Source organism: Dasypus novemcinctus, chromosome 24 (genome assembly GCF_030445035.2).
Source record: "Dasypus novemcinctus isolate mDasNov1 chromosome 24, mDasNov1.1.hap2, whole genome shotgun sequence".
Taxonomy (NCBI): Eukaryota; Metazoa; Chordata; class Mammalia; order Cingulata; family Dasypodidae; genus Dasypus; species Dasypus novemcinctus.
In genome coordinates, this window is record NC_080696.1 from 42,525,418 (window position 1) to 42,547,488 (window position 22,071).

Genomic DNA, 22,071 nt, shown 5'->3' on the forward strand with positions numbered 1-22,071 from the left:
ATCTTGTACCACGTTGCCCAGCTCTCTGGGCTCCAGGCACCCAGCTTTTCAGTTCCTTGCCCACGCTGTGCTCTCCCCACCCACATGTCCCACAGCTTGTGCACACGCCATCTCTTTTCCTGTTCCCTGGGTAGCCCTGGTCCAGAGGAGCCTCACAGCTGTGCTCTCATCACTCGTGTTCTTCCGAGTGCCCCTCGGCTTGGAGGTAGTCATCTTAGCCTGTGCTGCCATCACTTGATGTCAGTCTCCCCCACCCAGGCTGTGAGCCACGCCAGGCAGTGCCCGTGGCTTCCTTACTCGTTGGTGTATCCCAGCACCTTTCCCCACATTGGCATTCAGTAGGTGCTCAGTATGTGCATGCTGAGTTAATGAATGAACACACTGAAGCCTCCCTGTTCCCTGGCCCAAGTTTCTGAGCAGATGGACTGGAGTACAGCCAGGGGTGTGTGGGGGAGGCCAGGCAGCTGGCAGCCTGGGCAGGGGAGGGTCTCTCCACCTCCACATGAGGGCAGGGCACGGCCTCTGCTGTGTGCACGAGCCCCCAGGGGTCCCTGCCCCCAGCCGTGCAGCCCCGTTGTTCCTTGCTTGTCTTCTTGGATTTGGCACCCCCTCTAGGCCGGCTGCCTCAGTATCCACACTGGACCCTGCCCATGGAAACTCCCTCAAACTCCCAGCCGCATTGACTCTAGGGTGCCTGAGACTCTACCAGAGAGTGGAGAGTGGGCATATGTTCAAGTGCACTCCAGCATGAAGAGCCAAAGGGAGTTCTTGAGACTGGGCAATGCCCACCAGCCTTAGGCATGATGATAAAATGGAAGGGCTACTTCCTACTGAGGCCCAAGAGTGAGGCAGACATGAGGCCCAGTACTGCCGCTCACTAGCTATGTGACCTTGGACAAGTTATTCAACCTCTCTGTGCCCCAGTTTCCTCATCTGTGAGAGGGAATAGTAAGTCCTTATCTCATTGGGTTGTCACAAGGATTAAATGAATTTATACATGTAAAAGCCCTTCAGGCATCACTTGACACTGTATAAAATTAGTCATTATCATCATTAAAATTTGTCTTGTGTGCAATTCTCAGGAAAACACTTCACTTATATGTTCCATTTGATCCTCAGAACAGACCTCTGAAATATGATTCTCCATTTTAAAGCTCTGGAGACTGAGGCTCAGGGACACTGCTGTCCAGTAGAACTTCCTGCAGTGCTGGAAATGTTCTATAGCTGCACTATCCAGTGTGGCAGCCCCTAACCACACATGGCTGAGGAACTAGATTTTTAATTGTATGTAAAGGCAATGAATTTACACAAACAGTGGCTGCCGCCTTCCCCAGGGCAGCTGGGGGAGGTGAGACCCCTTTGCCCATGTCACGTAGTTCCTGAGCAGGGAAGCCTGGCTCCAGCCGCTCGGCAGGCACCGCTGCCTGCAGTGCTCAGAGCCCCCGCTCCAGGACCCACCTCGACTTGCCGTCCCTGAAGCCTGACGCCTGAGTGGACTCAAGAATGCCGCCCTGTCTTCAGCTGGTGGTTCCTGTTGCCCCTTGTCACGCCACTACTTGTATGTCCTTCGGGAGCCTCAGTTCCCCAGGGCCAGTTCCTCCCATGGGTTCCTCTGGGGGTGCATGGTCTGGGGGGAGGGAACTTGTCAGGCTCAGAGTGTGTCTGCAGAAGCTCATGGCAGCGAAAGCTGCCCCCACCCCATCGCTTCTGGCCGCATTTGAACACCCTCTCCCACTCATGTATTCAACAAATGCTTGTTTTTTGTTTTTTTTGTTTTTTTTAAAGATTTATTTATTTATTTAATTTCCCCCCTCCCCTGGTTGTCTGTTCTTGGTGTCTATTTGCTGCGTCTTGTTTCTTTGTCCGCTTCTGTTGTCGTCAGCGGCACAGGAAGCGTGGGTGGCGCCATTCCTGGGCAGGCTGCACTTTTCTTTTCACGCTGGGCGGCTTTCCTCACGGGCGCACTCCTTGCGCATGGGGCTCCCCCACGCGGGGGACACCCCTGCGTGGCAGGGCACTCCTTGTGCGCATCAGCACTGCGCATGGCCAGCTCCACACGGGTCGAGGAGGCCCGGGGTTTGAACCGCGGACCTCCCATATGGTAGACGGACGCCCTAACCACTGGGCCAAAGTCCGTTTCCCAACAAATGCTTGTTGTGCACCTGCTCTGTGCCAGGCCCAGGAGTAAGTTAGGCAGAGCTCCTGCTCGCAGAGCTCAGAGTGTTGCGTGGCCACAGACATATAAATAACAACAGAGGTGAAGTTTGGATGGAGGTGAGCTGAGGGCACTGGAGGAGCTCAAAATGGGGACTGAGGGCCCTGATCCAAAGGGAACTGAGAACGGCTTCCAAGGGGAAGGAGCATCTGGGCTGGGTCTTGAAGGATGAATAGGAGCTTGCCAGATAGAAAAGAGTAAGGAAGAGCTCCGAGGCCAAGGGAATAGCATGTTCAGAGGCACAAGAAAAGGGCTCAGCACTTCAAGTTTGGATGTGAAGGGTTCAATATGGCATGATTAGAGCACAGGGGGCCTCAAGGGGGCTGGCAGGATGCTAGACTGGGGAGGTTGAGAACAGGGCCTTTAGAGTCAGGCTGCCTGGAGTTAATCCATCCCTGGAGCTTACCATGTACGACCTTGTACACCTGGGCCTCTTGGAGCCAGTTTCCCCATCTAGGCCCCAGGGAAACCTCAAAAAGCATTAGCTAGGGTTACTGCGGACGTGCCGTTGTTCCTGCAGAGTGGTTACCTTGCCCTTGTTACTATATGGTACAAGGGGAGACTGGGGCTCGTTAAAAAGCGCTTCCCAGGCGGGTTTTCTTGGCAACAGGGAGCCTTCAGGGGTTGGCACACTGGGGGCGGCCTGATTAGGTTAATGTGGACACTCTCTCTGGTGGAGGGTGTTCGGAAGGGGAGCGCGGGGGGAGGGGGGAGCTCAGTGCAGGGAGAGCTGACGAAGCCTCACCAGGGCAGTGGGGATGGGGGCGGATGTTGGGGGCGACTGGGGAGATGGAATCCACCTGCCAGTTGATGGATGGATGGGAGTGGGAAGTGAGGGGGCAGGAGGAGTCATCCCGACTGCCAGGTGCCATCTCCCACCTTGGGAAACCGAGGGGAGGAGGCCTGCCCACTCGCCCCGCCCCTCCTCGCCTCCCTCTCCGTGTGCACCCCGATACCCAGCCCTAACCCCAATCTTTTCTTCAGGTCTGGTCTCCTGGGTGTGGACTAGACCAATCCCTGCAGGTCTTTATCATAAGACTCTGCAATTCTGGGTGCACAGCAAGCCCCCGTTTTCAACCCGAGGATTCCCCTGCCTCTTTCCTGCATTTCTCTGGCCCACCTCTTCTCTGATCCCAGGGGCTCGAGAACCCCTCCTCCTGTGGACAGGGGACCCCACAGACCTAGATCCTGGCCACAGCCCGTGATTCTCTGCCTCGTACCGCCCTCTCGCTTGCTCGGTGCCGTTGCGCCCTCTGCCGGCCGCGCTGAGCCGCGGCATGGTCCTGCGGACTGCCCGGACCCCGCCACCGGCCCAGCTGGGCGCCTTTCCCGACACCTCTCCCTGGCCAGCAGGAGACGTGCCCCCCGACCCAGCCAGCCCCCAGGGCGCAGAAAGAGAACTCGGGTCTCTGGCACCATCTGTGCAAACGGCTGCTCCCTTCCCACATGCCCCTCTGGCGTGGAGCCCTGGCTACACGGGAGGTGGGGGCTGCGGTGCCGCCCCCTCACACACCCACTGCCGCCCCTGGGCTCACGGAGGTGGCCCCGGCTCCCTCTGCCGGCATCCGCCCACTTCTCCCCACCCCCGCGGCCGGTCCGCAGGCCAGGCCGCCTTCATCTCGTCACTGGCTGATATCCACAGAGGCCCTCACCATCCCTCCCAGTGAAGTACAAATGTACACACACGCACACACACGCCTGCACGCGTGCAACCAGAGGAGGGTTTTTTTTTAAAGAGCAGGTCTGATTGTGCTGCTTCCTGGGAGAGTGAGGGGTGGGTGTGCTACAGGTTCTGGCCCCTTCCCCGTCTCCAAGCCCGTAGTTAGGGCTCCCCATGGCAGGAACGCCAGCAGGGCTGACCCCTCACCAGGACTGTCCGCCATGGTCCAGAGCCCTCGCGTGGAGCCAGGCTCTTTGGGGGGAGGCTCACTCACTTGGGGCTTCTCCACGAATTGAGCTTCTAGGTCAGAAGTTCCTAAGCCGGAAGTCTCACACTCTGATCTGGGGCCCCGCCTTGGAGGCCACCTTCGAGAAGCAGCCCCCTGCCCTTGCCTCAATCTGAGCAGCCCTGCTTGAATTTGCTGGGTGTCTGTGTTAAAAGAAAACCCGCTGGAATTAACGAATATATATTTAAAACCTCATTTAAAATTCTGTTCATCCTACCAACACTTGTAAAGTTTCCTTGTAGCTGGCAGGGTGTTTTTTGTTTTGTTTTGTTTTTTGTTTTAAACCTTGACATTTTTATCTTATGTAGTGTTAACTTCCTTTTTACTCATGAGGAAACAGGGGCTCAGAGAGGTTAAATGACTTGGCCAAGGTCACACAGCATGTACGTGGTGGAGCTGGATTTAGACTCAGGCAGTCTGGCTCCACCGTCCTTCTCGTGGCCTCCAGGGCCTATGGCCGTACCTACCCTGAGCTGACTCTGCTCGTGACCCCTTACAGTGCTGCATTGACAACTTTGAGGAAATCGTCAAGCTGCTCCTTTCCCATGGTGCAAATGTGAATGCCAAGGACAACGAGCTGTGGACACCCCTGCATGCCGCGGCCACCTGTGGCCACATCAACCTGGTGAAGATCCTCGTTCAGTAGTACGTACCCCTCCCTCCCCGGCCGCGTTCCAGCAGCAGCCTCACTTAACCCGAGGAGCGGGGTTCTGTGGTCACTGCAGCCCTGCCTGCTGCCTCACTAGGTTTTCCTAAATCCTTTAATCCCCTCTCCCTCTCTTCCTCTCCCCTTTCTCCGTTTCTCTTGTTGTCTTCCACTCCCTGTTGGGGACTGACTCATGTTCACAAAATGCATGTTCAGGTCCCCACCCCTGGTCCTGAAGATGGTTTTAGGTAAGGTGCGCCCAAAGTGAATGAGGGTGGGCCTTGTTCCAAAACGGCTGACGTCCTTCAAAGCAAAGGAAATTGGACATGGGAGGAGAAGCTACGGGGAGCAGCCAGAAGCTGGAAGTCAAGGTGACCTGGGAGAGAAAGAGGGTGCTGCCATGTGCACTGCCATGTGATGGAAAAGCCATGGGACCCCCCAGATTGCCAGCCAGCCTGAAGATAGAGACCCTGGGGAGAAGCAAGCCTCTAGCCTCTGAAACAGTAGCCAACAAATTCCTGTTGCCAAGTCAACCCATGTATGGTATTTTTTTTAGCAGCTGGGAAACTAAAACAGTTTTAAGTACTAGGAATGGGCTGCTGCTATGACAAATACCCAAAAATGTGGAAATGGCTTTGGAATTGGCTGGAAGAACTGTGAGGCACTTGATAGAAAAAGTCTAGGGAAGCGGATTTGGCTCAATGGATAGAGCGTCTGCCTACCACATGGGAGGTCCAAGGTTCAGACCCAGGGCCTCCTTGACCCATGTGATGAGCTGGCCCATGTGCAGTGCTGACGCGCACAAGGAGTGCCGTGCCACACAGGGGTGTCCCCTGTGTAGAGGAGCCCCACACGCAAGGAGCGTGCCTTGTAAGGATTGACGCTCAGCACGAAAAAAGTGCAGCCTACCCAGGAATGGTGCCGCACACACAGAGAGCTGACACAGCAAGATGACGCAACAAAAAGAGACACAGATTCCCAGTGCTGCTGACAAGAATATAAGCAGACACAGAAGAAAACACAGCGAATGGACACTGAGAGCAGACAACTGGTAGGAGGGCAGGGAGAGCAGGGAAGGGGAGAGAGATATAAGTAAATAAATAAAATCCAAAAAGGAAAAGAAAAAGCCTAAATTGCTTTGAAGAGACTGTTAGGAGAAATAAGGAAATTGAAGTTATTTCTGATGAGGCCTTAGGAGGAAATGATGTATGTGTTAATGGAAATAGAAAGGTGATCCTTGTTATAAAGTGGAAGAGAACTTGGCAAAATTGTAGTCTGATGTAGGATTGAAAGTGGGACTTGTGAGTAATGAACTTGGCTATTTAGCTGAGGAGATTTCCAAGGTAAGAGTGGAGTGTGCAGCCTGGCTTCACTTTGCAGCTTATAGCACAATGCGAGAAGAATGGGATATGTGAGAATTAAACTCTTAGGCACAAAGGAACCAGAAACTGATGATTTTGAAAATTCTCAGCCTATCCAGGTTAGCGTGCTCTGAGGCGCGGGCGGGAAGTGGCTCTACCGGGGACCTCCCTGAGCTTGTGGGAAGTGAGTCTTCAGAGAATGGGCTCCATTTGAGGGTATTTACCCGAACAGCCTTTTGCTAAAGAGGTTGTGGCTGAACACGGATCCAGCCGGCCATTTCAGTGGGAGTCAGTACTGGAAATGCAGTTATCTAGGAAGAGTCTGTGCAAAAATCTATTGTCCGATGGTTCAGATGCACTTGAACTACATGCAAAGCTGGTAAGATTTCTGCAAAATTTGTATGAGCAGAACCACTGGTAGCCTGGACCGAAAGGGACAGAGAAGAGATGAATAGAAGGAAGAGTGACATCAGGAACAGAGCCACGAAAGCCAACGTCCAGCCCAAAGAGATCTCCTGGGGCCCAGAAAGAGGCCCACCCACGTGTGTGGAAAGGGCAGGTCTGCCCCTGTGTCTGGAGGGGGTGGGTACCCCATTATTTGGGGAGAGAGCCACCTCCCAGTGTTCTGGGAGAGCATGGCCACTGCAGCCCAGGGAACAAAACTCTGATCTGACTCGCAGACCTTGAAATCGAATGAGTTTTTCCACACTGGATTTTAGAGTTGTTTGGGATCCACGATCCCGAAATTCCTTCCAATTTCTCCCTTCTGGCATGGGATTGTTTTTTCTATGCCTGCCCATAATTGTATATTGGAAGTAGATAATTTATTTTCTAGGTTTTACAAGACCTTCAGACAGAGGAATTTTGGCTCAGAATGGACCAGGCCCATAATCGATTTCTATGAGACTTCGGACTGAGCATTTTTAATGAAATGACTCAAGGCTTTTGGTGTGGTGAGATGGGATGAATTCTTTTGTATGTGGGAAGAAAAAGTCTTTTGCAGTCCAGAGGGCAGACTATTGGGGATTGGATCATGTCCCCCACAAAAGGCCTGTTCAGGTCCCCACCCCTGGTCCTGAAGATGGTTTTAGGTAAGGTGCGCCCAAAGTGAATGAGGGTGGGCCTTGTTCCAAAACGGCTGACGTCCTTCAAAGCAAAGGAAATTGGACATGGGAGGAGAAGCTACGGGGAGCAGCCAGAAGCTGGAAGTCAAGGTGACCTGGAAGAGAAAGAGGGTGCCGCCATGTGCACTATCATGTGATGGAAAAGTCATTGAGCCCCCCAGATTGCCAGCCAGCCTGAAGATAGCGACCCTGGGGGGAGCAAGCCCCTAGCCTCAGAAACAGTGAGCCAAGAAATTCCTGTTGTCAAGCCATCCCATTGTACCATACTTGTTTTAGCAACCAGGGACCTCTCTCTTCCTTTCCCAAATTCCTTTTTTCTCTCTCTATCTGTGTGTGTCTTTCTTTCCCTGTCTTTTTCTCTTGGTCTCTGTCTCTCCTTCACTGTCTTTTCCACTCTTTGTCTCTGTCTTTCACTCTCTTCATTCTCATTTTATCTCTTTTTCCTTGTTTCTATGAAGTCTATCTTCCCTGCCCTCCCCTCCCCTCCCCTCCCCTTCAGAAAAAAAAAAAGGAAGGAAAAGAAAAGCAAGCTTACTTCCCTGGCCTTGTGTCCTGAGTCTTATCCACTTTTCCATTTCTTTGAGCCAGACCTGCTTTGGGGGCCACTGTGTAGCATCAGCTTTGCCAAGGATAAGGCCTTCTCCCTCTGTACTGTTCTGAGGGTCTTTCCCCACCCTGAAATTCTCTCTAGTCCGCTCAGATTCTATACTCACGTAGAAAAGGCAACATTCCATTTTAAGTGTGTTCAAGTGAATTTAGGTAATCAGTGGGCCCCTGAGCTGGGCCAGGGCCCTGTGCGGGGCATTGGGTTCACAGGGTGGCAAAAGTCCTGGCGCACTGGAGAGACAGGCAGGAAACTGGGTGAGATTTCAGTACCAGACCTGAGACAGAGCAAGACCAGTGTGCTGGGGTCCCTGGAGGCCGAGGAGAGCATCTGAGTACAGGTTCATGGGGGTCTTGGTGGAGAAGCAAGACCCCTTTGGATGGCTGCCAGGGAAGATAGAGATGACAGTACTGCTGCCCTGGCTCAGAGAGGCTGATTTACTTGCCCAAGGATACACAGGAGCTCAAGAGGTCACGGCGGAGAGACATTAGATCAAAAGACAGGATGGTGACTCATACCCACACCTCTGATGAGAATCTGGCACAACTAAGCTGCATTTTATTTCAAGTCCCCAGGAACTGGCCCAAAGGGCAAATTCTGCCAAGACTCCAAAGTCTCAAGACTCTGTCCTGCCTCTGTCCTGGTAAACCTGTTGGGCAGGGGCTTGGAAGAGGAGGAGAAGGACATCTAAGGATGTTTCTACATATGGGCAAAGATTGAAATAGAACATGGAGAAATGAAAGGAGCTGGCACACAGGAGACCCGGGGTTGAGTCTTGCTTGACCCGACTACATCTTAGCTTTGTGACCTTGGACAAATGATCAAACCTCTCAGAGCCTCTGTTTCCCCCTGAGTGAGAGGCTAACTGTACCAACCCAAGACGACTATTAGGAAGATTCGATAAGATGATGCGTGTGAAGGACTTAGATCAGGGCTGGCTCTAAATAGGTGCCTGGTAAATGGTGCTGCCACCATTAATATTATTTTTGTTGTCCCCAAGGGGGATTTTGGCACCCGTCCTCAAGGGCCTGCCTGCTGGTTCAACAGAGTGGGGAGCTGGGGCAAGTCTGCTGGGATAGCTCTCCTGGGACTTTGGATCATCCCACCTGGGACCCCCAGGGTGCTGAAGCCACTGTCCTCCATCTGGCTGTGTGCTGGGCAGCAACGAGCATCCCCTTGCCAGGGTGCACCTTGGCGTGCGGGTGAGAGATGGGAGGGCAGAGGCAGCCCAGACCTGGCCATGGCACCCTGGCCCTCACTTGGCCCTTTCTCTGCAGTGGAGCTGACTTGCTGGCCGTCAACTCTGATGGGAACATGCCATATGACCTCTGCGAGGATGAGCCCACCCTGGATGTCATTGAGACCTGCATGGCGTACCAGGGTAAGGGCAGGCCCCCCATCTATAAAGCGGGCGCAGTGCGGTGTTGCCACAATTACCCCTTAAGTGAGTGCAGGTAAATGGATTAGCCAGCTCTGTGCCCAGTGCCTGCTCCCTTGTGCTAAGCACCCAGGAAACGGGATAGAGCCTCATTATTATTGTTTCCAGTGTGCATAACAAGATGAGGACTCGAAAGGACCCCAGAAAATGTACGGGGCAGAAGGGAGGTATTGTTCTTATCCCTGTCACCCACGGGCAGAAGGCCTCAGCCGGCCTTGTCTCCTCATTACCTGTAACAGTTCAGTCCCGAAAACGTTCACAATAAAGATATATTCCCACTTGGGAAAATAATAAAAAATCAAGAACATTTGCGGATGCCTGCTCTGTGTCAGGCACCCGCTGGCTGCCAGGGGCCCAGATAAACAAAACAGGAGCTGTTCTCAGCTCACAGATGAGGTTGGGAGAGGAAACAGCTGCAACAATCAGAGAGGGCCGCCCTCCCCAGGAAATTTTTTCTCCTTTCAAGTTTACAGACTGCCCCTGAATTCTACCCAATTTTTTAGAGCATGCTGCTACTCTCTTTAAATGCAATTTGTAGCTGCCAGGAGCACTTAAACTTCTTAGCCAGGGATTCAGGGCTTGAAAATGTCTTTTTTGAGTCCCTCTTCCTCAGCTCATTCAACTCTTCATGTGAAAGTAACTTATTCATTAATTCAGTCATTCCTGTGACAAAAATCTGGTGACTGTTTTGCCTGGTGCTGTGAACACAACTGTGAATGTGACATTGAGTTCCCAACTCTCTTGGAGTTGACACTCTACTGGGGAGTTGTGCAAAACACAAGTCAATGGGAAACATTAAAATTTACAAATTGCAAAGAAACTATCAGACACCCTGGCCAGAGAGGGTGCTCAGGGGAGGTGAGCCAGGCCAGGACCAAACAGATTGGAGCCATTTGGGCAGGTGGAAGTGAAAAGGTGGATCGTAGGGATTACCAGTTAGAAGCACATCTTGCACAGAAGTAACTAGTGTTAACAGAATGCACACCAAGTGCCTTGTTCTGTGGGCCAGCACATGGCATGTGTGTCCATTGGGCCAGGGGCACAGTGGTCTATATAGCCATGTCTGTCTGTCCCTTTGACTGGTAGAGCTTGGGGAGAAGGAGCCTTGCCGCTCTCATCTGCCCTCCCTTCCCCCTTCCCTTGGGGCCTAGGCCTGGGAGTGCTGAATAAATGCTCTCTGCCCCATTGCAGGCATCACCCAAGAGAAAATCAACGAGATGCGGGCAGCACCCGAGCAACAGATGATTGCGGACATCCACTGTATGATTGCAGCCGGCCAGGACCTGGACTGGATTGACGCCCAGGGGGCCACACTGGTGAGGACATGGGCCAGGCTGGTTGGTCCTGGGGGGCCAGTACTAGAACCAAGGGTCTAGGCCTTTGCAATAGGGGCCTGCCTGTGGCCTTGGACCTCCTCCAGATCCCCTTTGGAGCCCAGGTTGCTGCTTTGAGAATCTGGCTCCCTCTGTTCCTTCTCCAAGTTCCCCCTTCACCTCAGGCTCCAAATGGTCAGTCCTGGGCTCACCATTCTCCCCCCTTCCGAGGATGCCCCCTACCCTTCAAGGACTGGCGCAATCATTCATCTCTTTGCCCAGGCCATCTTGCTTTGCACTGTCCATTTCCCTGCCCAGTATCTCCCTTCCTGCCCCATGACCATAGCTGCCTTGCCTTGTCAGCTCTTTCTGACATTGTTGCAACAGTCCCTCCTCTGGGTTCCCTGACCTGAGGGTCCAGATAGCCCTAGACATGCCTCCATCCATCGGTCCATTCATCAGGTTAACAAACATTTATTGAGCACATCCCCCATGCCAGTGGGACCTTCTTCTCTCTCAAATCTGCCTGGTTAACTCTACTCATCCTTTCAGCTCATGTCAGTGACTTGGGGAAGCCTTCCCTGATCTCGCCTCATGGGCTCTCATAGCATCATGCAGCCCAGTATTGGGGAGCCAGTTTCTGTAGCCTCTAAGTCAAAATCAAGAGCATGGCAGTGGAAGCCCCCCTCCCCCGGATGCCTGGGCCCTGGCTCTGCGTTGCTCACGGGCACACAGGGACATTAGGACCTGGAGTTCGCCAAGTTGAGCTCAGCAGGACCAAGTCCCTCACCGCCCTTCAGGCCTGACCTGGTGACCCAGGTGAAATAATTAGGCTTCTCCCACCTGGTCCCTGAGCCCCACCCTCTCTCTTCCCTATTTCTATTAACTGGATCCCTGCTTAGCTCACTGGCCCAGCATTCAAGGATGGGGCCAGATGGCAAGGCTGAACGCTGAGGTCTGGAGTCAAGGCCACCTGACTGAGACCTCCAGACACCAGGGCCTCCTCCTGGGCTGGGGCCAGCCTCAGGGGCCTACCCTCATGGGCCAGGCACCAGCCAGGTCTCAGGTCTTCCCAATGAAGTAGAGATAGAAAGAGTACCTTCCTCACAGGGCTTTTGTGAGGATTAAATGAGATTACACATGAACTGCTTAGCCCAGAGTCCATAAATTCTGAATGGGTATTAGCGATTATCATTATTACTATTATCAGTATTATTCTCCCAGTCATCCCTTTTTATTCCCAGCCATGCACTGAGACCCCACATTTTGGCCTCTGTGGCCTTTCACCTCTATCTTCCACCTTGGCTTGGCAGTTGGTTTCTCTTTGCCATGCCTCATCCTCTTTCCTTTATCCACCTTCATGGGGCACCTGGTCATCATGTAGGCTCTCTGAAATAATATTAACCATTTGGTGAGTGCTCACCATATGCTAAACATTATGTATTTTCTGGGAGATAGGTATACTTTAATTATTCCCATTGAACAAGTACAAGTAAGGCCTGCAATGGGGCATCCATTACTAGTGGCTTTGACTGGTGCTCCATAGGTGAGTTGGGACCTCAACATAGGGCTTTCTCTTAGTAGGTACATCAGTTCTCTATTGTTGCATAACAAACTACCCCAAACCTTAGCATCTTATAGTAACAATAAACAATTGTTATCTCATATAGTTTCTATGGGTCACAGAGTTGGGAACAGCCTAGCTGGATAGTTCTGGCTTGGGTCTCTCATGATACCGCAGTCAAGATATTGACTGGAGCTCCCGTCATCTGAAGGCTCTACTGGAGCTGGAGGATCCACTTCCAAGATGGCTCCTTCACATGGCTGTTGGCAGGAGGCCTTGGTTTCTTGCCTTCTTAGGACCTCTCCTCAGGGCTGCTGGAGTGTCCTCACAACATGGCAGCTGGCTTCCCCTAGAGTGAGTGATCCAAGAGACTGTAAGGCAGAAATAGCAGGGACTTTTATGACCTATTCTCAGAAATCACACATTGCCACTTCCACAATATCCTGTTTGTTAGAAGCTTGTCATTCCACCTGGCCCAACTTCAAGGGGAGATGAATTAGGCTTCATATTTTAAAGAGAGGTATGTTGAAGAATTTGCAGCCATCTTTTGAAACTACCAGATTGGACCTCTGCGCTCCCTTCCCTCAGGGTTTAGCACCTGTTAGTCAGGACTCAGTAAGTGCTGTTGCCTTAACCACATGGGCTTGATGACCACCCATGGTGGGAAGAGCTCACCTCTCTACTGTCCCTTCTAGGTCTTAATTAGCCTCTGGATTGTGGCTAGTATTTACACCTCACTCTATTCCATTCTGCTGGCCCTGAGAATGCTCTGGGATTGGGTGGGGGAGAGGATGATCCAGCCTCCAAATATGGAGCCAGACTTGTTAGGGAATGCTTACCTCTCACCCTTCCTTCAGCTGCACATAGCCGGAGCCAACGGATATCTGAGGGCAGCTGAGCTCCTCCTGGACCATGGAGTGCGTGTGGATGTGAAGGACTGGGATGGCTGGGAGCCCCTACATGCAGCTGCCTTCTGGGGACAGGTAGTTACCACCCACAGGGTTGTGGAGGAGGGTCAACTTGCTGTCACCATGTCCTTTGGGCTGCCAAATAGTTCAGAAGAAACACGAGACGCATTTAAACTGTGTCTGCAAGGCCTAGAAAGTTTGCAAAAATGCTTGACAAGTTATGTCCTAACAGGATGATAATCAAACTTGCCAATTTAGAAAATCCCCAATGCTTCTGCTTTGGGTGGTTTCTGATTACAGCCTAACCAGCCCCTCCTTAGATGTCTGACAGCTTGAGAGTCAGGTCAATCTCTCCTTCATCTGCCTTTTGGCTGGCCCAGACATGCTGGAAGGAGATGCCAAGCCCTGGGCCCATTGGGTCCAGGACTCCCAACATAGCTCCAGGGTGCCAGTCCTTCCCTGGGCACCAGCTTTACCCCACCATTCTTTGGGTCCCATCCTAAGAGGCACTCTTGCCACATTCTAGGCTTTCTGAGCCTGAGCAGGCAGAATGTATACTTCTTCCTGTGTTTCAGATGCAGATGGCAGAGCTATTGGTGTCCCATGGGGCCAGTCTTAGTGCTAGGACCTCCATGGATGAGATGCCAATAGGTAAGTCCTGCACTAGTCCATTACAAGTCCATCAATTTTTGATGGGTGGATGGATAAATGGATGAATGTTTGGTTGGATAGACTGTTAGATTGGTGTGTGGGTGGCTATATTGATGAATAGATACATTAATGGTGATAGATTAATAAATGGATAGATTGGACAGATGAAGATATGGATGATAAATAAATGGATAGGTAAGTAGATGGGTAAGTGGACAGATAAGTGGATGAATGGATGGATGGATGGATAAGTGACTGGGTGGGTAGAGAATGAATCTGTAGATGGATGACTGGGTCAGCAAATAGATGGATAATTGAATGAAAGGATTATATGGGCTGAATGGGTAGGGTATATGGATTTCTCAGCATCTTCACATAATTTCTTACTGGGGCTACATGGAGTGACTGCTTGCTTTTCTTGATATTTCCTGAATCATTGGAGAGTTGATGACTCTATTGGAAATAATAAAATGTGTGGGAGTCCCTTGGCCATAGCTGGGAACCTTAGGAGTTATGAGTGTGCATGAAACTTGGGTTCCCCCATCCTGTGCTCCTCTAGGGATTGGGTTTTAACCCAGGAAGTAAGACTCTTGTGTCCTCCCCTCCCTGCATGCCCTAAAAGATGCTAGGATGATGCTGGGGAGAAGGAGCCTTGCCTCAGTGGAGTGGGGTTGGCAGTTCCCCTGGTTTGGAGCACTGGGCTGCAGGCCTCTGGGCGTCTCCCTACAACTGGCTCCTCTGCCCCCTCAGACCTGTGTGAGGAGGAGGAGTTCAAGGTCCTGCTCCTAGAGCTAAAACACAAGCATGACGTCATCATGAAGTCACAGCTGAGGCACAAGTCGTCCTTGAGCCGGAGGACGTCCAGCGCAGGCAGCCGTGGGTGAGTCGGGCAGGGCAGCCAGGGGCCCCCAGGCATGCTCCCATCTTGTCACCTGGGCACAGCTCCCAGCATCCCTTCTGTCCCCTCAGGAAGGTAGTGCGTCGAGCCAGCCTGTCAGACAGGACCAACCTATACAGGAAGGAATATGAGGGAGAGGCCATACTGTGGCAGCAGCGGAGCGCAGCTGAAGATCAGAGGACCTCGACCTACAATGGGGACATCAGGGAGACCAGGACGGACCAAGAGAACAAGGACCCTGTGAGTGGCCCCATGCCCTGGCCCAGTGCCAGCTGCTGCCTTGGGAGGGTGACAAGTCCTCAGCCTGGTCTTGGCTCTTCATCTCAGAGCTTTCAGAGGGAGGTTAGCTGGGCAGTGCCTCTAAACCAGCTGGATACAATCTGATGGCAGAAGCTCCTGTGGTTAATGAGGTGCTCTGAGGAGTCTCACCCCTGCAAAGAGGGAGTGAGGGTCACAACTGGGAGCTCTGGCAGAGCGTAGGATCCCTGTAACTGACAGGAAGCAAGCGACTGCTGGTAGGACCTTGCAGAAGCCTACTGCAGTCACAGCCAGTGGTCCTGAGCTTTAGACTGGCTGCTGTCCCACTGGGTGGGGTGAGCGAGTTTGGGGCCAGAGAGGCTGACTGTACCAGCAGCCGTCTGTTCTTTGGCTTTTCCACTACACACTGAGCAGCTGAACACTTTTCTAGAGAATACTGCTCAGGCAGGATGCAAATTGATTCACTGCCCAGGGTGCCCACACGTCTCCATGGGACCCAGCTGCCCAGCTTAGAGGGAGGTCATGTGCAGGCTTGTCTCAGCAGCAGGGGTGAAGGCACCTGCTGACCGGAATCCCCATCAAAGCTCTGGCTGGGGATGGAGATGGTGCACACAGAGGCTTTGGGGATGGGAGAAAAGAGGTGCAAATTGAATCAAATTGCCTTTTTTTCTTTTGTCTTTATTTATTTTTTTAATGTTACATTCAAAAAATATGAGGTCCCCATATACCCCCCACCCCTCTCACCCACTCCTCTCCCCTTACAACAACCTCCTCCATCATCATGAGACATTGATTGCATTTGGTGAGTACATCTCTGAGCACCGCTGCACCAGACTTGCAACCCCTACACTCTGGTTTATTGGACTTCCCCCACTCAAATTGCCATTTAGAGGCCTCCCAGCTATGCTTTTTTCCTTTTCTTTGTAACCAAGGTACAACTTATATGCAGTAGTGCACAAAGGATGGGGAATTGGTCAGCTCTACCAAAGCACATAGATTGAAGTGGTGGTTTCCCTGAAGGAAAACGGGTCCCCTGTTATCCAGAAGGGAAAATGGTTAGAAGGCTGGGCCAAACAGTAATGCCCCCAAGAGAGGTGCAGGTGGGTAGTGGGCTCAGTTCTTCTAGCTGCCTCATAACGTTGTCCTTCTCACTCTTAGAATCCGAGGTTGGAGAAGCCTGTGCTGCTTTCTGAATTTTCTACCAAGTTCCCACGGGGTGAACTAGATGTACCTGTTGAGAATGGCCTGCGGGCTCCAGTCAGCTCCTACCAGTATGCACTGTCTAACGGGGATGTCTGGAAGGTGCATGAGGTGCCCGACTACAGCGTGGCCTATGGCAGCCCTGGCGTGGCCGACACCACCCCACCTTGGAGTGGCTACAAGGAGCAGAGCCCCCAGACGCTTCTGGAGCTGAAACGGCAGCGAGCTGCAGCCAAGCTGCTCAGCCACCCCTTCCTGAGCTCACACCTGGGCAGCGGCATGACCAGGACGGGCGAGGGCAGCAGTGAAGGCAAGGCCCCCTTGATCGGAGGCAGAACTTCCCCGTACAGCAGCAATGGGACCTCAGTGTATTACACAGTCACCAGTGGGGATCCTCCACTCTTGAAGTTCAAGGCCCCCATGGAGGAGATGGAGGAGAAGGTCCATGGCTGCTGCCGCATCTCCTAGTCTCCATGTGTTGGAGGAGAGAGATGCCTGGGAAGGGTTCCTGGAATCCAGGCCAACCCAGCAGCCATGGCTGGGGAGGCATCTGAGGGCAGCTGGCGGGAGGTGGGCTCCGCTTTTCAGAGGAATGCCGACCCCACCTCTCACGCAGCTGCGTGTAGTGTCGCCATTTCTCCTGGTTCTGCTTCTGCTGCATTGTCTGCCATCTGAAACAAGGCCCATACACGGCCTCCTGACTCGCCTGCCATCAGATTTTGGGAGGGCGGGCTTGGGATCCCAGTTCTGTTCTTGGTAAAGGCTTCTCTGGATCAGTATGCACATGTCACCTATCAGCACACACACACACACACACACACAAAACATGGGAATGACACACCTGAGCCCATGGGAAGCAGGTGGGGCTGAATGAATTTCCAAGAAGATTGAGGTACCGACTCAGAGTTCAGTCACCACTGCCAATGTGGCTTCAGCAGGGGAGGGGGCCTGCGAAGCTGAGACCCCAGTCGTGCTCAGAGTCCTACCAGAGTCTGGGCCACCATCCACACCTGACAGGGACAGGAAGTCCTCTCTGCATTCTGAGGGAGCTGCAGACCACGGGGGTTGGATGAGCCCTGTTGGAGCAGCCCTCCTGCCTGGGCCGGGGACGAGCTATGTGACTAGCCAGCGGCCAAGGTGGAAAAGCAAGCTCTTCTATTTCTGAAATGACCCAATCAAATTTTGCTCTTGGATGGAAGTATCAGGAGAGGAGCAAAGTCAGTGTTTCCAAAGTACATTTAATAAAAACAAATTCTTTTAGGCTGTAGAGCTCCAGGGTGGAGTTCATTGAATTTGCTTTCTGTCATGAATAGCATCATGATCAATAGGTTTTACTGGTTGGTGTTGGAAAAATGAAGCTAAGTGAGGAGTTTCAGTTGGAAGGATTTTTCCAGAGACTGGTATGAGTCCGTGTTGTTAATTTGTGGAAACCTCTCTGGTCACGACAGAACCCAGCACCCTGGCTGATATGTGTGAATATTTAGGCTCTTTCAGTCCAGGAACCTCAGCTGTTTCTACCCTCCCACCTCACATGGCAGATGAATGCTCAGGACCCAGATCCAGCTTTGCCTTTTCCAGAATGCTTGGAGAGACAAGTTGCCAAGTTGACCCTTGTGAGTTCCTGTCTGGCCTAGAGGTTACCAACCTGCTCCACCAGAGTGGTGACTCCCCAAGCCTGCAAATCCAAGGTGCCCGAGGCCGACACCCCATGCTGCATTCAGGAAAGCAACAGTGGGGCTGGGGTTGAGACTCAGTCCTGCCCCAGATTTTCATCACCCCAGTCTTGCTGATCCTGGGAGCGGCCTTCTGCCTCTCAACTGCTTTCTCTCATGAGCCCCTTTGAGATTTGTTGCCTGTGAGTCTGGGTGCTGTCCACAGGTTTAGCCAAAACCTCTTGGGGTAACTGACAAGCTGTGGGCTTGTTTCCTGCTCTGAGCACTTTTTATTTGTCCTACAACTACCTCCTTAGAGCTCTGAAGGGGCCCCCTAGGTCCAGATTCTGGTGTTTGGGGAACAAATATGGGTTCTCTTTAAACTTCCTTCTGAGCCTATGAAAAATTCTCCTTGAGGGGCACCTGGGGCAGGGTCTAGAAGAGTCCCTCCTATGCCACTGTTCTAAAAATGGGGTCTGTTGTCTGCTGTTCCAGCCCCCCACTGTGGACCCCAAGTCCTCTGTAACCAAGAGAGGGAGCTGGACCCCAAGGGACCTGGCTGTGCTTCACCAGGAACAGCGCAGCTAGGCTGGGGAGCAGAGGGCTCTGGAGAGTCACTGTGTCCCTGGTGGCTTCTGGGTGGACTGAGGGTCCCAGCACCAGGTTCTGGGAGCCTGGGCTGGTTTAGATTCCCTGCACCCCACCCCAACTTCAGGACAGTTCTAGACTAAGTTGGAAGGGCCACTCAGGAGATTGCAGGCAGATATGTGCATTAAGCCTCTCATATCTTTAGCTCTCGGGCAGGCTCCCATCATCCCAGCCTATGGCCAGAGCAGAGTGGAGGTGACCCAAGACAAGACACACATACCTTTGGCTTAAAACAGTATTCAGTTCAGCTGACACTGGAATTCCTCTTGAGCTGAGGGGGCTGCATGGTGGATGTGCCCAGGGAAGCCACATGCTCTCAGGAGAGGAATATGGTTTTCAGATATGTTTGCTCAGGTGCCAGTGACCAAAGGCCTTTGTAGCTCACCCTGAGCCTGTGGCCATTCTTCCTCCCCACTGGCTTCCTTCCTTCTGGGCCATTCCTCTCCCACCCAGAAGGTAGGAAATCCCAGCTGGTTCCCTGACAGGAGCCAACTTCAGACAGAGGTAACTCTCCTGACATTAAGCTGTGTTTTCAATCAGGAGTAACACAGTCCCTGTTAGGGCTTCAAGTCCCTGGGGAGCTTTCCCTGTGGGTGTCCTAGGCACTAAGGCACAAGCTGGGGAACAGCCTCGGGGCCGGGCCACTCAGTTATTTACTCATGCGATGTACTGAGTAGCTGACATGCCAGGTACTAGCGTAGGTTCTGGGGATAAAGGATGAACACAACATAGTGGGGAAAACTGTTCTTCACCTTTTCATCCCTTGAAGATCATGGCATCAACAGCCCATTCAATTCACCAGAGGCAGAATGACCACATCCTGGTGCAGCATCCCTCTGCTTGTCAGCTCCTAGAAGCCCTAGAGTGTGAATCCTTTTAGCTGGGAAACAGCTGCCATGCCTCATATGGATAACATATGTCATCAGGTGCAGATGCCAGATCTCGGGTTCCAGGAACACACCATCCCAAGTCCGTTTGGGATGGCCAGCATTTTTAGGGGATGGCCTGAGTAGGGGTGTGAGGTCAGCATTTGGATGAATAACGAAGCTGGAATTTGCTGCCAAATGCATCTCAGGTTCTTAAAACTTTTGTCTCTCGCTGTTTTGTTTTGTTTTTGTTTTTTTCAGTCCTCAATCCCACAGTAACTGGGAGATAAAGGGACTTCACCTTTTAACACTGAAGCCTTTCCCCTTGAGGCTGCCTTTTTCCCTGGCAGGTGTGGATGAAGGAGCTGGGAGGAGGTTGGCAAGTTTGACCAGATGCCCTGCTCCTGCAGAGACCCAGGTCTGGTGGCAGTTCCTGGCAGATTAAAGGAGGCTACTTCCAAATCAGGTGCCACATGGCTCACCTGGAGTGATTGGTGAGCTCTGGCCCCTGCTCCCACCCTATGCCCCAAACAGTTGAAAATTTATGGCTGTCACCAGATTGTAAGTTCCTAGCCAGTATCTCAAGGATGTTGAACTGAAACCCAGACCCAGGTCTCCTGAAGATTTCACAGTAGAAATGCAGCACTGAGAGAATTGTTCTGTACCATTTGATCAACTTCAAGGGACTTAGAAAAGTTAACAAAGGTGTGTCCTCTGTCCCACCCCAGTTTGCTAGCTTTGTAATAACATGAGATCATTTTGGTTTTTGGCTTTGGATACCTTTTGATCTTGAGCACTCTCTCCCAGAGTAGGACACTGGGATACTTTCCAGAAGGGTGCTCCTTACAAGATGCCCAGAAAGACTTTATTTAACTCTTGCTCTTCGTAGCAGGGAGACAGCAAAGGGGCATGTGGTCAGTGGATGACTCCACAGAAGTGACTCCCCTTGCCAGAAGCTATAGCCCCTCTTCTACAGGAGTCTCATTGGCCAGAGGGCCTGCTTCCCATGGGCATTGCAAGTGCCATAGCGGGGGGCTTGGCTCTGCGCATCCTGAAGTCTGCAGACCCCCAGCCCTCCGCAATAATTCACCAGACCAGAAGCCACTGATGTACAGAAAACACTTAACAAAAATGTATTTTATGTGAAAAAAAGTTAAAACTCTGTATACTGTATCAGCAGCTTTGTGTAAAAATGGCAATCAAGAGAGTCTAATATATTTAAAACTTTTTTAAAAAAACTCGCGGATCTTTGATATTGTATTGAAGTAACTTTGAGGTAGCTCCTCACCACGTGGCAATGGTGGGCCTCATGTGCAAGACTGTGGCTTAACCACATCCCAGGGGGCTTGTCCCTGGAGTTGCTTCCAGCTGCCAAGGCCTGTGACAGAAATTGCTGTTAAGAGTTTTTAATTAAGATTATTAAATTCCTTTTAATAACACCTGCTAGTGTGACTGTGGTCATTACGGTGAGCTCACATGGACTCTGTTGACTTGAATTCACAAAGGGGTGGTGTCTGGGTGGATGAGGCCTCCCAGTTTCTGTCCCCACCACAGAGACCTCTTCCAGACAGAAGCAGCAGAGGGGCTTCTGGGGGCTCAGACATGGAGCAGGTGTCTTACTAGACTGGGAGATGGTGAAACCGGATGAATTTCAAGAAAAGGTGATGGTTGGTAATAACCTTTACTTTGTCAAATATTTCCTTTGGAATTGACATGGGGGCATAAAATAGCCCTTATATTTACCCCAATTTCTCAAAGGTTTGTCTCCTGACATATTAAGATGTAAAAGGGATGACCCTCTTCTCTCTCTCCTTCCTGCAGTGCACTGTCTTGTTCTGTCTCCTTCCCTCTCCTTCCCCCCACCCCCAGTCATTCTCATATGGCTTATATCAAGGAATTAAACTATATAGTACTTCACCTTACTACAACAATTCAGCACGTAAGACCCTGGTAATTCTTATTTTATGTCTCAGGCAATAGAAGCATAGACTAGCTATGTGGTTGCACAGCCCTAGTTCTCGTCATGTTCATTGGTGACTTGGAAGAGGAGGAAAATGGTGCTCTCTTGCAACCTACTGGACACTGGATGCCAGAGCAGGAACATACTTGGGCTTTAAAAACTTCAGATACAGGCTGAGGATGGAGAGAGGTTGGGAAGAGAAGGAGACGTGTCTTAGCAGCAGCTGGTATTCATTAATTTTAAAAGTTTATTGGCTGCTAAATAATAGCGGTTACTTCTCACAAGGCACTTTACAATTTTACCTATGTTCTTGTTTACCTAAGGAAGATGTGGTCTAAACATGGACTTTCTGATTTAGCAATGTGGAGATTCCTTGACAAGAAGTTTTGGTACAGGGTAATGAAGGTATACATCTGACTGGAGAGGGTTCAAGAAAGAATTGGAGGAAAATCGGAGACAGCAAGTAAAGACAACTCTTGAAGTTTTACTGTGAACTGAGCAGAGAAATGGGGAAGTAACTCTGAAGGGATGTAGGGTCAAGAAAGGGTTGTTTTAGGATGAAAAATAGTTCTGCTTGTTTGTATCCTCATAGAAATGAGCCAGTGAAAAAGGAAAATTGATCCAGAAGGAGAAAATTGCAAGGAAGTTATGGGTTAGAGTCTGGAAGCTGGTGCCCGGGTGAAGGATTGTCCTTAAGATCAGACAGTGGGTAGATGTGGTGGGAGTGTGTCCAAGTTCTCTTCTGGTTGCTTCTATTTTCTCAGTGAAATAGGAAGCAAGCTCTCATCTGAGAGTAAGGAGAGAGGAAAAGGTAGAGTG

The 22,071-nt window shown here is 51.6% G+C and overlaps 1 protein-coding gene across 3 annotated transcripts in view; it reads left to right on the forward strand.

The window, feature by feature from the left end:
- PPP1R16B (protein phosphatase 1 regulatory subunit 16B) overlaps window positions 1–20,731 on the forward strand; it is a 96,852-nt gene extending 76,121 nt beyond the window's left edge. For all 3 annotated transcript variants that reach the window (XM_058287083.1, XM_058287084.1, XM_058287082.1), the window contains 8 exons: window positions 4,661–4,806; window positions 9,174–9,277; window positions 10,526–10,650; window positions 13,069–13,194; window positions 13,695–13,770; window positions 14,521–14,650; window positions 14,740–14,908; window positions 16,085–20,731. In XM_058287083.1, the coding sequence (XP_058143066.1) occupies window positions 4,661–4,806; window positions 9,174–9,277; window positions 10,526–10,650; window positions 13,069–13,194; window positions 13,695–13,770; window positions 14,521–14,650; window positions 14,740–14,908; window positions 16,085–16,594 (1,386 nt within the window). In that variant the 3' untranslated portion in view covers window positions 16,595–20,731. The remainder of the gene's footprint in view (window positions 1–4,660; window positions 4,807–9,173; window positions 9,278–10,525; window positions 10,651–13,068; window positions 13,195–13,694; window positions 13,771–14,520; window positions 14,651–14,739; window positions 14,909–16,084) is intronic.
- The last annotated feature ends 1,340 nt before the right edge of the window (window positions 20,732–22,071 follow it).